The sequence below is a fragment of the Pongo pygmaeus genome, chromosome 23, assembly GCF_028885625.2.
Source record: "Pongo pygmaeus isolate AG05252 chromosome 23, NHGRI_mPonPyg2-v2.0_pri, whole genome shotgun sequence".
Lineage (NCBI taxonomy): Eukaryota > Metazoa > Chordata > Mammalia > Primates > Hominidae > Pongo > Pongo pygmaeus.
The window spans coordinates 54,622,603-54,638,629 of NC_085931.1; the positions used below are offsets into that span (position 1 = coordinate 54,622,603).

General features: G+C 39.4%; 1 protein-coding gene across 4 annotated transcripts in view; it reads right to left on the reverse strand.

Annotated features, from left to right (window-relative positions):
- EFCAB6 (EF-hand calcium binding domain 6) overlaps positions 1–16,027 on the reverse strand; it is a 300,279-nt gene that overhangs the window by 141,622 nt on the left and 142,630 nt on the right. For all 4 annotated transcript variants that reach the window (XM_063663109.1, XM_054470030.2, XM_054470029.2 and 1 more), the window contains 5 exons: positions 13,499–13,666; positions 7,678–7,737; positions 7,405–7,565; positions 4,301–4,474; positions 2,532–2,706 (listed from right to left, as the gene is read on the reverse strand). In XM_063663109.1, coding sequence (XP_063519179.1) covers positions 2,532–2,706; positions 4,301–4,474; positions 7,405–7,565; positions 7,678–7,737; positions 13,499–13,666 — 738 coding nt within the window. The remainder of the gene's footprint in view (positions 1–2,531; positions 2,707–4,300; positions 4,475–7,404; positions 7,566–7,677; positions 7,738–13,498; positions 13,667–16,027) is intronic.

Sequence of the window (16,027 nt, forward strand, 5' to 3'; positions counted from 1 at the left end):
TCAGGGTCACCTTGGTGGAGGAAGAGCAGTGGAACAGAGACTTGAAGGAGGCGAGGGGAGAGCCATGCAGTTACCCAAGGAGCCGCGATCTTGGCAGAGGGCATGGCCAGTGCCAAGGAAGAGCCAGCCTGTGTCTGAGGGGAGAGGAAGCTGATGTGGCTGGAGTTTCTTGAGCGAAGAGAGGATGACCAGAGCTGAGGTCAGGGAGGTGGCTGGACCATGCAGGGTCTCCTAGGCCAGGCTTGGGCCCTGGTTTGTGTTTGAGGAGCCCTCGGTGCTCCAGGGAGGGGTGGCTCTGGCTGCTGGGTTGACAATGAACTGTGGCACGGCCAGGGTGGAAGCAGGGAGGCAGTGAAGGGGCTGCTGTGATAATCGCATGGGAGATGCTGGGGGCAGCAGTGGAGTGGGGTCATCTATTCTGGAACTATCTGGAAGGGAGCCAACAGGCTTTGTTGGTGAATTGGATGTGGGTACAAGAGGAAGAGGAGATTCAGTAAAGACGACTAGATTTTAGGCCTGAGCAACTGGGAGAAAAAGGTTGTTGTCTTTGACTGAGAACAGGAAGGATGTAGGCGGAGCGGCTCCTCTTTGGCTGTGCCCACATGGAGAAGGCAGGTAGACAGGTAGGTGCATGAGACTGACATTCAGGAGTTGCTCTGGGACATGAACTCAGGAGATGCTGGTTTATCAATGGCAGGCACAACTGGAAGCCAGAAGAACCTGCAACTGAGCTGATGACCCAAAGTTGTTCCCAGGTGACGGAAGGATGGGCCAGGTAAGGAGCTACTCCTGGACTCAGATCACAGGTGTTAGTCTCTGCCTTACCACCACCTACTGCCACTTCTCTAAGATAGTCACTTTCCACCCTGAAAAACCAGGGGCAGACTAGGGATTATTAGTTTCCCGTGAATGTGTGAACTGACTTTAAGAATCAAGAATGCAGAGCATTGTGACAGTTCAAGCTCATTATGCATTACGGGCAAGGACCCGTGCCATGTAGCTTAGGGTGAAATAAAATCTAGGACAAAGGGCCCTGCATGGGCAGGGATGGAGGGAGTCAGGTTGGTACTCACTTAGTTTTCAGCCCCTGAAATTCAGCTCCCACGGCTACCACTCACTCCATTGAAACTGCTCTCATCAAAAACATCAATGACTGGTTATCGGCCACCTGGTCCCCAAATCAGAAATCTGGGAATGTCTTTAAATATTTCCTCTGCCTTATTCCCTTCTTTCTTTCTTTCTGAGACTGAGTCTTGCTCTGTCACCCAGGCTGGAGTGCAGTGGCACGATCTCAGCTCACTGCAACTTCCACCTCCTGGGCTCCAGCAATTCTCCTGCCTCAGCCTCCTGAGTAGCTGGGATTACAGGCATGCGTGACCACACCTGAGTAATTTTTATATTTTTAGTAGAGATGGGGTTTCACCACATTGGCTAGGCTGGTCTTGAACTCTGGACCTCACGTGATCCACCTGCCTTGGCCTCCCAAAGTTCTGGGATTACAGGCGTGAGCCACCGCACCTAGCCTATTCCCTTATGTCTTATGCTCTGTCCCTCATTTCCTATCCTCAACTCTTTATTTCTGAGTCTTTCTTGAATCTATTCTCCTGGCTCTCCCCATATGCTCATACAACAAAGGACCCTCCACGTCTTGTCTTGTTCTGGCTGGGGAGGGGAGAGGGTCTGGACTATTTCAGTAGCTACCTAATCCCACTTCTGTGCCTCTAGCCCCGCTCCGTCCTCCAGTCCATGCTCCTCCGTGATGCTGCATTCTGGAGGCTTAGAAATAAGACCCATAAAAAGCCCATTCCAATGCCCGGCAGTGGGGCAGGCACCGGATGAAGGGGCCACTAATGTAATTATTCTCTTCTTGGAAATACATTTCGTTGCCTTCTTCTAAATTTGTCCACATGGACAGGGCTACATATTAACTGAAATGCTTTCCTTAAAAATAGCTGAGGATGATTAGCTAGAGGGATCGTAGTAGGAATTTTAAGCAATCATTTAAATTAATTCCTGAGAAGTCTATGCAGAACCCTTCAAGCTGAGCCCTTTCTGGCAGAAACTCACCAGTTCCCATAAGCACATGCAAATCAGCACTCTGAGTTTCCCATATTTCACTGCCAGATTTTTTTTTTTTTTTTTTCATTCTAGAGGAACAAACCACAGCTCTGTGACTGGAAACTCTCCACTGGCAGGCAGGGGCCGGAGTGGCTTTGTACTCCCACGCGCAGGCTGCCCCATGATGCACAGTGCCAGGTATGGAGCAGAGAGCCAAACCGCATCAATAAATGCTTCTGATATATAAAAGTTTAAATATCAAAAGCTGGCCACATCCATATTGAAAGTATTCTCTAAGAAACGTGCCAATGACAATTTTTTGGCCAAAAAAAAAATCCTTTTAAATTGTTGAAAGATGCCTAGAAATGGATCTGCTGTGTCCTGGGATAAGCCATTGTCCTTTAAAGTATGTTAGTATAAGAAAACAACTGAACTTCTGCAGGAAAGAAACGAAGAGAAACCCATTCTCCTACCTTCCTAAAGTCATGCACGTTAATTTTTCCATTAGGCTCCTTGCTGAAGTCAAGAAATCGTTTTTTGAATGCCGGGTCCTGCTGCTGTATATACTTTCTGAATTTTTCAATCACTTCTTCTGTGGTCATCTTCTTGGTCAGGGTGGTTTTATCCTCTGTGGGCTTGGTTCTAAAACTACAAGCAGGCATTTAGACCCGGTGTCAACTGACACAGGCAGGGTGCTTCCTCCAGACTGCACCCATTTCCATGTAACCCATGACAGTAAGAAGGTTTCCCATCCTCGGTTCACTAGCTGGGAAAGGTGGAGTGACTCAGGGGCTTCTTACCCTCCCCTGGCTGGTAGGTTCCAGGGCCAGAACTGGAGGTCCCCAGCACAGTGTCCAAGTGAAAGCCTGTGTACAGTGGCAGGCTGGGGACAGGCGAACTTGAAGGGAGAGAATATTATGGTCCTCGAGATTTTCAATTATGCTTTGAGCTGGCCGAAGGTGGCATGTGACCGGGCACACAGGGTTGAAAAAGGATATTTTTTGTGAAGTGGAAAAAATTTAAAGTCAGAGCCCATTAGAAAGCCTTAAATGAAAGAAATAGGCTGTTTTGTGGTAACTAGATCAAGGAAGTCATCAAACACCCATGGAAATGAAGGGAAGTCCACAGTTACTCCATAAATCAACTTGATTTATGAAATACAAATTGAATGTGCTGTTCTGTGAGTCTCAGCGTGGATGTGTCTGAGCGCGTGGGCATGGGTGTTTGGAGGACAGTTATTTCCTCAGCTCTCTGGAAGTCTCTTGGGCCCCATATTTTTGGGGAAAAAACAGCCCTGAGACAGTCACGGAGAATGGACTTCTATTCCTTCCCCGCTGCGTGTCTTGATTTTTAAGAGCTCTCCAGGAAAGCTACATTTTTTGAAATGTTTAATTGCCATTGCTTCTTTCACCAGTTTTAGGAAGCAAACATATCTTATCATGGAATATTTAACCTGTCTCTTAAAATACCATCTTTATGCCCATTTATAAAGCTGCTACTACTGAAAAGCCCAGGTAGTCAAATTTAATTAGCATATCATTAAAATATTCCCATTGCTCTTTACTTAAGAACTTTTTAAAAGGGCTATGACAAAGTGAAGTCTGCTGAATAGTTCTACATTTTACCTTTCATTATGAATTTATTATAAGCTGTGAATGAGCAAGTTAAAATAATATCTTTTCATTAAACTAAACCTATATTTTTAAAATGAAGAAGAGCTAGAATATTCATCAGGCTAATTTTTTATAGATTTACTAAGTATGTTTTATTGTTACAATTCAACTTGGAAATCAGTTTAATCATTCTATCATTCATATTAAAAAATGTTAACTGGTTTAATGGATGTGTGTTGCAATAAATATTAGATAGTGGTAAGGAATCTAAGTTTCTGGAAGAGAGTAAATGTGAATGCAGGTATGTAATAGAGAAGTTACAGATTGTCTCTGGGAGTCAGGAGTCCCGGATTCTTGACCCAGGCCAGCCACTAAGTTTGTGAGCCAAGTCCCCAAACCTCTCAGACATCAGTGTTTTCATTTCTAAATTTAAAAGGTAAATTCAATAATTACTAAGATCTCTGCTTGCTCTAAAATTCCCTGACTCTAATTACTGTCTTTCTAGTGTACCATCTTTCTTATTTATAAAATGAAATATTAAAATACTCAGTCAACAAATAGTTACTAAATACCTATTCCATGACAGACACTGTGGTTTTGATATGTGCATTCATTTTGCTGAATTTTACCTCTCAGAAAGATCTGGCTGCTGCTGTTCATCTTTTTGTAAATGTTCACTTAACAGCTGATCCTTTGGAACAAGAACTGGAGAGACAGTGGGTGGGCCATCAATTCCTATGCATGCCAACAGTTTCTTGTAAAGGATTCTTCCTGAACCAATGTCCTGAATCTTACTGCAGAGTCTGAATTTCAAAAAATAATTAAAACACACTCAGTAGGGTAATTAAAACGGAAAAGACTGACCCTGCCAAGTGTTGGTGAAGACGCAAGTAACTATAACTTTCATCCACTGCTGGTGGGAATGTAAAATGGTACAACCACTCTATTCTTAGGCATTTACCAAAGAGAAATGAAAATGTGTGTCTACACAAATATATACAGCTTTATTTGTAACAGCCAAACATTACATATACAGCTTTATTGGTAATAGCCAGAAACTAGAAACAAACCATATGCCTATCAAGAGATGAATGTATACACAAACTATGGTAAACCCATTCAATGGAATACTACTCAGCAGTGAAAAGGAAAGAACTGTTGCTATATATAAAACAAAATGAATGAATCACAAAATTATTATGCTTGGTGAATAAAGCCAGACAAAAAAGAGAATATCTTGTGTGCTTCCATTTACATAAAGTCCTAGAAAACACAAAGTAATCTATCATGAAAGAGAGCTGATCAGTGGTTTTGTGGAGGTGGGAGGAGGGAGTGATGATGAATTGCTAAGGGGCATATGGAAGATTTTTGGGGTGGTGAAAATATTTGATATCTTGATTGATATCTTGTGATGGTTTTATGGATACTGACACATGATGAATCTCATCACATTGTATCACTTAAATGTGTGCAGAGTATTGTATATAAAGTATACTGCAATGCAGATACAGTAAATGTAAAAAAAGAATTATAAAAAATTATATGACTGAAGGCAGGGGCTCACAAAGTGTGGTCTGAGGACAGTTCCAGAGCATCAGCGAGGCCAGAACTAGTTTTCTATTAACACTGAGGTGTGATTTGCCTTTTTCACTCGATTCTTCTATGCGTGTAGAGTTGAGTCCATCAGAGGCAACATGTGTGATCATGTCCTCACTCTGACCACAAATAAAATGTATTCTTGTGTAGGTTGTGTTTTCTAACATTTTTAAGGTTGTAGGCTTAGGGTATAAATGGAGAACTAGGAGTAGGTTTTCAGTGATTAACTCAGTTTCTTTATAGCCTTTCTACTGAGCTCTCTACTAGAGACCTTCAGTTACACTTGCTATAACTGCTGTAACCTCATTATCATCCAACAAGCCACTATTTTGAAATTCCAGTTTTCCCTGAGCCTATATGAAAGCACAGCAAGTACACTTGTTTCTGCAATGACACTTTAAAAATGTCTCAGTTTTAATTTCTGATACAGTACATAATGACATACTCCATATGAGAAACACCCTTTGGGGTTGTCAATTCTTCAGAGTATAAAAGTGTCCCGAGACCAAAAGTGCTGAGAACCACTGACCCAGGGCACATTCCCTACCCTTGCTGTGCATCAGTTTCCTTATCTATGAAATGCAGATAATAAAAGTACCAAGGACTGCCGTAATGATCAAGTGGGAGAATCCAGATAAAGCTGTTAGCACTGGGGCTGACATGCTCTGTGTCTATGTGCTTAATAAATCACAGCTGTAATAACAGTACTATGGTATCGTTATGAGGATCTGCATATAGCTGGGAGCTGAGCATGAGCTCTGAAGCCATACTTTGCTCAATAAGTGCTCACTAGTATTATAATCGCTCCCATAAATATTCATGTGGCTATGTATGAAGCACTATACTAACTACTGTTGCCACAACTGTGAACAAACCAGAACAACGCCTACCTCACTGAACTTTGGTCAGCTGGGAGAGACTGTTCACTTGGAACAGAGGGAAAGATGGTCTAAAAGTCCAGGGGCAAGAGAGGGCCCAGCGTTTTCAAGGAGTGGAAAGCAGGTCAACATAGCTGGAGCTGAGAGCAGCAGCAGCAGCAGCAGCGGCAGCAGCAAACACTGGCTGAGACCTCACCATATGCTTGGCCCTGAGGTAGTAAGGCTTTGTGTATAAGATCTCATTTGATCCTTATCACAACTCTAGTAAGAAATATCTGGATGAAGAAATAGAGGCTCGGAGAGGTTAAGTCACTTGCCCAGGTTTGGAGCTGATTCAACCCAGGCAGCCTGGCTGCACAGTCTCAGCTCCTGAGAGGTGAGAGGCTCATGGAGGGCCTGGGAACCATCTGCATGGTTCCTAATGGCAGTGGGACTGCAAAGTGGTTTTTTGGTTTGTTTGGTTGGATGGCTTTTGTTTTTGTTTTTTGTTTTTTGTTTTGAGATGGAGTTTTGCTCTAGTTGCCCAGGCTGGAGTGCAATGGGGCAATTTCGGCTCACTGCAACCTCCACCTCCCGGGTTCAAGCGATTCTCCTGCCTCAGCCTCCCAAGTAGCTGGGATTACAGGCAGGTGCCACCATGCCTGGCTTAATTTTGTATTTTTAGTAGAGATGGGGTTTCTCCATGAGTTGATTGTGTATCATTATATTTCTCAGTTATCAATATTTGATAATTGTGGTTTTAAAACTACATGAAGCTCTTGCTCTATCAGAATGCAACATATTTAACTGTTGCAACTCACACACACAAAATGTCTCAGTTCCACAAGAGTTGAGATGAAATCTTTGCTTCTTGAACAATACTTTACAAGATGTTACTAAAAAACAAAGGAAAGACATTTGCTTGCAAGAAAAGAAGGAAAAAGAGAGCTCAGGAATCATAGAGACCCAGGAGGGAACTCAGGCCTCACAACTCACCAGCTGTGTGAGTTGGAGTGAGTATTTAACTTCTCCAGACCTCAGTTTCTTTGTCCATAGAAAGGAATAATGTTAGCTACCTTACGTGGCTATGATAAGGACTATATCATATAATGCATGTCAAACTCTTAAGCAATGTCCAGTGCTAAGCAAGGATTCAGTAAATAGCAGTTATTATCAATACCACCTATTAATATTTCAAAACCACACAGAAAAGGTTTAGAATTATGGAACAGGCCTGATGAAAAACATGACATGAATTAATTTTGTTACAAAAAACTTACTTTATGAAATGTGCATTCGTTAAAAATGGGCAGAAGATGTGCATGATTTTCTTGAAATTATTTCGGCCAATGAGCCCTGTGTCTCCAAGGTCATATGAGCGTAGCATGTTATAAAAAGCTTGTAGGTTCCTAGCAATTGTATCATGAACAATTTCTTCCACCTAACATTAAAAAACAAACATATTTCCTAAGCTGTACATCTGTAACCTCTTGTAACAGTAACCTCAAACCATATAGGAAGGCATACACACAAAGAAGGCAAGTGTTACTTACTGAATCCCAGGCCAGGAGGAAGGGTGTCTTAGCATCTGTACAGGGAGATGTCTTTCTCATCTAATTGGGAAAGAGAAAGTATATAAATAAATACCACTCATGAAAGTCATTAGGAGCTTTGGAGGCAGGTGGACCTGGACTGGAATCCTAGCTCTGTCCCTAATTAGCCATTAGCTTTGAGACCTTGAACAACGGAGGTTGCCCTCTAATACCCATCTGAAAGTAAGGATTATAACACTTAACTTGAAATACTATGCAGCCATAAAAAGAATGAGATCATGTCTTTTGCAGGGACATAGACGGAGCTGGAGGCCATTATCCTTAGCAAGCTAACACAGGAACAGAAAACCAAATACCACATGTTTTCACTTATAAGTGGGAGCTAAATGATGAGAACTCATGGACACACAGAGAAGAACAATGCACACTGGGGCCTATCGGAGAACAAGAGAATTTTCACCCTCAGGAGAATGAGGATGGAGGTTGGGAGGAGAGAGAGGATCAGGAAAAATATAATAACTAATGGGTACTAGGCTTAATACTCGGGTGATGAAATAATCTGTACAATAAACCCCCATGACACAAGTTTACCTGTGTAACAAACCCGCACTTGTACCCCTGAACTTAAAATAAAAGTTAAAAAAAATAGCATTTAACTTTCACTTAAAGAAAAGTACAATAAACACAAAAAAAACCCATCACCTAGAAATTAAATAAATGCAAATTAGAAGAATAACGAGATGGTATTTTTGCCTATCAGAATGGTGAAAACGCAAAAGTAAGCAAATTACCTGCACAAGTGGGGGTTTCAGAAATGGCAGGAGTGTAAACTGATCTAACTTTCTGGAAGGTATTTTTGTCTCAAGGTACATTTGGATACTATTTCACAATTTGATAATTTACAGACTCTACAGCGATGAAGGCTGCCGCTGGGGAAGAGAACCGAGAACTGGTAGCTAGGGGCTGGTGGAGAAAAAAAACCTTCTTTCACTCCATCCCCTCTTGTGTCTTTTGCATTCTGTACTTTATACATATCATTCTCTTTAAAAAATTATTAAAATAGTAACAGAATAAAACATATTCTTTGACCCAATAATTCCATTTCTTAAAATTTGTAACTAAAGAAATAATCATAGAGTGATACAAAAAAGCAAGTGCCAAGATGTTCATTGCAGCAAAATTAAAAATAAAAAATAAGTGAACATCCAAATTATAACAGTTATTTAGTATATTTTAAAATTAGATAGCAGGCCAGGCACAGTGGCTCAAGCCTCTAATCCCAACACTTTGGGAGGCCAAAGTGGGCGGATCACCTGAGGTCAGGAGTTTGAGACTAGCCTGGCCAACATGGTGAAACCAACCCCGTCTCTACTAAAAATACAAAAATTAGCTGGGTGTGGTGGTGTGTGCCTGTAATCCCAGCTACTTGGGAGGCTGTCGCAGGAGAATCATTTGAACCCAGGAGGCAGAGGTTGCAGTGAGCCGAGGTCATGTCACTGCACTCCAGCCTGGGCAATAGAGTGAGACTCTGTCTCTAAAATAAATAAAATAAAATTAGATAGCAGAACTTTTATTGACATTAAGTGTTAACAGTATGTTAATAAGCGACAATATAGACTAAAACGTCATTGTATGTGGCGTGAACCTGGGAGGCAGAGCTTGCAGTGAGCCGAGATTGCGCCACTGCACTCCAGCCTGGGTGACAGAGCAAGACTCCGTCTCAAAAAAAAAAAAAAAAAAGTCATTGTATGGTCTTGCTTTTAAATAAAATAGCTACAATCCACAGAAGTGTGTGTCCAAACTCTTCAAACTGCATATATTAAATATGTACAGTTTTTGAATATCAATTACAGCTCAATAAAGCTGTTTTTAAAAAACAAGTATGGGTATGCATGTATGTGGTTTTGGAAGAATATACAGCAAAGTTTAACAGTAAATAACAATGCTTTGGTGTTAGAATTAGTGGTGACTTTTATTTTCGCCTATTGCACATCTATGTTTTCTAATTTTTCCAATTCCTTCATTCATGTTTATTCATTCATTCAATAGATTGTGTGAGTGTGCCTGACACTGCCTATCCCCTATAGTACAATGGGCAGTGATGACAGAAAGGTCTCTGCCTTTGTGGAGACAGGACCACATCAGGCCACAAATGTGACTCTGAGGCTGAGAGGGTCCCTGCGCAGGCTCCGGGGGTGCTGAGCTCTGGAGATGGTAACCTAGGTCACGAGGAGCTGGAAGGAACCCCAGGTAGCAGATGCAGCACAGGCCAAGGCCTGGGAGGGGCAGCCAGGGAGCCTGAGGAACTGGATAAGAGGCCTTCCCAGAAAGCCATTGGAAAGATGAAGGCGTGAAGACAGACACGATCTGTTTTATACTAGACAAAGATCACACCACTTGCCACGTAGAGAAGGGACTGCTTAAGTGTCTATGTTTTGTTTTTAAAGAAAACAGATTCTTAACATTTTATGCACATTATCCTGTTAAATTCCCATAACAACCTTACAAGGTGGTACCATAATCAACCTGGTTTTACAGGTAAAGAAATGAGTCTTAGAGAGGTAAATTATTTGCCCCAGGTCACAGCTAATAAAGGGTGGAGGCAGGGAGTCGAACGCAGGTGCACAAGCTCCTACCCTGGCCGGCTGCTCACTTGATTCCCTGGCCACCAGGCTTGATCTGATTCTGAAGCACTGGCAGTAAACTGAGTCAAGGCATACACTCAGGCTTCCACACGCCACATACATGGCCTGGGTACACAAGTTCACACATGCATCTACCACCTATGCGGGACGGGTACGGGGTACAGCCAACACCGACTGTCAGCCTATTCCAACCCACTGTCTAGCAAAATAGATCACAAGGCCTTTTATGCATAAAGGAATTTTATATATATTATAACTAAATTACAATATAGTAATATAGTTAATATATAATACAGCTAATTTGTAATATACAATATATATCATATAACTATGTATATATAACTATGTTATTATATATTATGTGTACATAATATATTATGCTATAATATAATTATTATATAGCATAATAATTATATATTATAGTATATTAGTATACTATAATATATAATATAATATAATACAATATAGGATTTATAATATATAATATAATATAATATAGGATTATAATATAATATAGTATACTATATGATATAATATATAATACATAATATATGATATAATATAATATAATATATAATAATATATGATATATAATATAGGATTTAATATAATAATATAATATAGGATTTATTAAGTAAGCAATAAAGCAGTGTACAACTGTCTATATATATCCAGATATAGTATATTTATATGATAATTATATTATATATCTGGATATATAATATATTATACCTATAATTCAATTATTGTTATATAAAGTATAATATATTATATATAATAATTCCATTTCTAGAAATATATACTAAACAAATAATCATAAAGTGATGCAAAAAAGCAGGTACCAAGATGTAATTAATTAATATAATAATTGTAAAAATATAATAATATGTAATGTATGATGTAATTATATATTATAATATAATATAACTGGATATACAATATGTCTGGATATATATATATGTATGTATGTGTGTATATATATATATATATATATATATATATATATATATATATACATAGCAACGTAACATAAAAATGCCCACACATTTTGGGCCAGTATTTCTACTTCTAAAATCTATTCTAAGGAATTATTTAGATATGAATGGAGATCTGTGCACAAAGATGTCCAGCATAATGAAAGTAAGTAGAGAAACAGCCCAACTGCCCCAGTGACAAGGACATGCACAGAACACTCTTAGATACCACTGAAAATCTTATTTATGATGAGTTTTTAATGATGTGGGGTGAGGGGGAAAGTCTCATCATATAACATGAAGCTGAAAAAATGGGATATACAAAGTCATACAAAAAATGAGTTCAGGCCGGGCATGGTGGCTCATGCCTGTAATCCCAGAACCTTGGGAGGCCGAGGCAGGCGGATCACAAGGTCAGGAGATCAAGACCATCCTGGCTAACATGGTAAAACCCCGTCTCTACTAAAAATACAAAAAATTAGCCGGGTGTGGTGGCGGGCGCCTGTAGTCCCAGCTACTCCGGAGGCTGAGGCAGGAGAATGGCGTGAACCCCGGAGGTAGAGCTTGCAGTGAGCCAAGATTGTGCCACTGCACTCCAGCCTGCGTGACAGAGCGAGACTCCGTCTCAAAAAAAAAAAAAAAAAAGAATGAGTTCAACCATGTAAACAAAAAAATGTGCCCACCCACACACAAAGAGTGGAAGAAAATTTATCAAAATTTTAACTGTGTAACTATCGCTGAGTGTTGGGATTTGGGATTTTTATCATTATTTTCACCTTTGTAGTTTGGCATATTTTCTAATCCACAATGAATTTCTGTTACTTGTGTAATCACAAAACATTTGAATAAGTTATGTATTATGGCCTATTAAAATTACCTCCAAAATGTTGGTGGAAAATGTCTACATGTACCAAGAGGAGGTAATTTAAATATGACACTTTCACTCCAATAAACTGTCCCATTTTAAACCAAGAAGTATGCCATAAACTCTTCCCAAGACCATGATGCAAAACCACGACAGATAGAAAGGATTTATTGATGATGAATAAATTGCATTTTGCACAGAAACTATCAGAATAGAATGCAGCTGGCTTCAGCTAAACCATCTTAAAGCTTTCCCCAAAGCAAGGCACCCCATTCAGATCCATTCAGTAGAAACATCACCTTTAGGGAAATAGTGCATCTCGTGATATTACTGGCTTGATTTTGATTCATAGGGATGCCAACTTCATAAATCTAAAATTAAAAGCTAATTTGTACCTGTTAAAAGAAGCTTTTAAAAAAATATTTCAACAAGAATCTGTTAAAGCCTATTGCATGCACTATCTGAAATTGATAAAGTTCTTAAAATTTTTTAAATGCTAATAGCTATTAAAGTTATAGAAGCATTTCTAATAATAAAACTGTCAACTTTTCAGTCAAAAAAAGCAAATGCTAAAGGCAAATGCTAGTCACTAGAGGCAATAAGCAGGGTTTTTTTTTAAAGTTTAACCAACATAGGGTACAAAACCCTAAAAATATGAATGAGAACCAGAGTAGTCACTCACAAATACTCCTTTTAAAGACATGGCTGTGGCCAGGCGTGGTGGCTCATGCCTGTAATCCCAGCACTTTGGGAGGCCGAGGCAAGTGGATCACGAGGTCAGGAGATCAAGACCAGCCTGGTCAACATGGTGAAACCCTGTCTCTACTAAAAACACAAAAATTACCCGGGCGTGGCAGCACGTGCCTGTAGTCCCAGCTACTTGGGAGGCTGAGGCAGGAGAATTGCTTGAACCTGGGAGGCAGAGGCTGCAGTGAGCCGAGATCATGCCACTGCACTCCAGCCTGGGCAACAGAGACAGACTCAACACAGAGAGACTCCATCTCAAGAAAAACACAAGAACAACAAAAACAAATAAATAAATAAGACATGGCTGCAAGAGGAGTGCTGTCGAGGTGGTGCCAGTTACATCCTGTATATAAAGGGCTCTCGTTCAGGGATGGGTTTTCAGAAATGTCAATTACCATCCTTTTTTAAGATTCAGAAACTAAAAGTGAAAATCAAACAGCGCTTAAACACTTGACCCTTACTTAAAATGATTGAGTTGAAAACCGCGAAGTCGTTTATTTAAACCATATTTCACCTGCATCTCTTATTAGGAATACTGAAATTTCCCAACATAAAGAGAAAACCAAACAGGAAGTTGTTACAAAACTCACCCTACAGTTCTCTTCAATCAGATCAATAAACATGCTGGTGTTGACCACTCCAGTGTCCCCAGGGTCAAGAATTTGCATTAGTTCTTTGAATTCCGAATCGCTTAGTTTTATAGCCACACAATTTAGAATATATCGAAATTCTTCTCTCGTTATCGGTCCATCGGGTTTCTGAGCATCAGAGTGTATATAAGGAAATTTTTGAAAAAAGAAAAAAGGAAGAAAAAGTATTATGTATGTTTAGCATCATCTAATAAAGAGCGAGCTTTGGCCAAATAGAATTATGATTGGAAATGCAAATACATCGATTGATGATCCTTATATAACATGAGCACTGTGTGTGTGTGAGTGTGTGTGTGTGTGTAGGGGGAATGCTAGAACTTTCCAGGTGCAGTTCCTACAATGTTCTCTATCAGGACAAGGCTTTGGGTGAGCAATGAGGCCCATTTCTCAAGCTCAGGCTGACTCCCTTCCCTAGGGGCTTGAATGGCTTAAACAGCTCCTCACTTCCCTACCCCACCTGAGAGCTGGGGGTTCAACCGCATGGGGCACAAAACTTCCCAGCAGTTCAATTACAGTTTGCCAATTTAGTAAGAATAAATTATGCGTGTCTTCTCCACCAACAGTCTCATCCATTACATAAATGGACAACTACTTTGCTAGAAAAATTTCAGCCATGCTGCATAAAGAAAACATATTATGATCAAAATTCCGTGAGAAAAAATTTCTTCCCCTAGAATAAAAATTTATCAATAAGTAGACTGAATACCAAAATTGAGAGATACTGTTTATTGGAAAGACAGGGTAAATAAACAACCCTCACCTCATACGGAGACAGTGAATATTAACGTGACAAAAGGATTTATTAAGTAAGCGATAAAGCAGTGTGCAAATGTCAAGTATTATTTGGGGGTCCAAAATCTGAAAAGAATATAAGGTTCTCTTGAGGGGTAAATTAAGTACTTTAGGGGATATATGCATGCTTACCTTTTCTTTTGACAGTCATAATCAATTCTTTAATGCCTAAATAGAAATCACTGACAGCTAAATTTTAAGTTACTTTAATACATTTATTTAAAGCATTGTGTAACCATCACAACTATCTAATTCTAGAATATTTTCAGCACCCCCAAAAGAAATCTCATGCACATTTGCAGTCTGTCCCCATTTCTAGCCCCAGTCTAAGGCAATGACTCCATTTTCTGTCTCTAGATATTTGCCTTTTTCTGGATATTTCATGTAAATAGAATCATAAATACATGGTTTCCTGCATCTGGCTTCTTTCTCCTAACATAGTGTTTTTGAGGCTCATCCATGCTCCTTTTTATTCCCAATCGGGCATTACATTGCCAGATTTTGTTTATTTTGTTACAAGTTGATGGACATTTGGATTGTTTCCAGTTTGGAAATAGTGAATAATGTTGTTATGAACATTTGCTCACAAGTCTTTGTGTGGACATGTTTTTATTTCTCTTGGGTAGATACTTAGGAGTGGAATTGCTGGGTTCTGTAAGTCACATTTAATTTTTATAGAAACGGCCATGCTGTTTTCCACAGTGGCTGTGCCATTTTGCATTTTCACGAGCAGTATATGAGAGTTCCAGTATCTCCACATATCCTTGTCAACACTTATTATTGTCTGTCTTTTTGATTATAGCCATCCTAGAGGGTGAGAAGTGGTACCTCGTGGCTTTGAGTTTCTCTAGTGACCAATACTGTCAAGTATCTTTTCACGGGTTCATAAAAGATTGTATTGGCTGTTCATAGATCTTCTTGGGTAAAATGTCTATTAATATATTTTACCCATTTAAAAAATTAGGTTGTCTTCTTATTGAGTTCTAAAAGTACTTGTATATTCTAGATACAAGTTGTTTACCAGATATATGATTTGCATATATCTTCTCCCAGTCTGTGGCTTGTCTTTTCACTTTCTTAAAGGTATCTTTTGAAGCATGAAATTTAATTTTGATAAAGTCCAATGTATCAATTTGTTTTTTTTATGGGTTATACTTTGGTGTCATTAAGAAATGTTTGCCTAATACAAGGTCACAAAGATTTATATATGTTTTTCTTCTAAGATTTTTATGAGTTTAGCTTTTATATTTAGATCTATTTGTGTATGGTGTAAGGTAAGGGACTGAATTCATCTTTTTGCATATGGATATCCAATTGTCCTCTTAACATTTTAACAGATATTTTCCTTTCCCCCACTGAATTTGTCAAAAATAAATGGACCATAAATGAAAGGGTTTATTTTTGAACTCTCAACTCTGTTCCATTGATCTACATGTAGGTCTTCAAACCAGTAACACACAGTCTTTACTACTATAGCTTTACACTAAGATTCAAATTCTGGAAGTGTAAGTATTCTAACTTTGTTCTTCTTTTCCAAGATTATTTTGGCTGTTCTTCCACCTTTGTATTTCCATATGAATTTTCAGATAGCTTTTCAAAAGCAAAAAAAAGAAAAAAAAAAAAGCCAGCTGGGATGTTGATAGGGTTTGCCCTGAATCTATAAAGCAATTTGGAGAG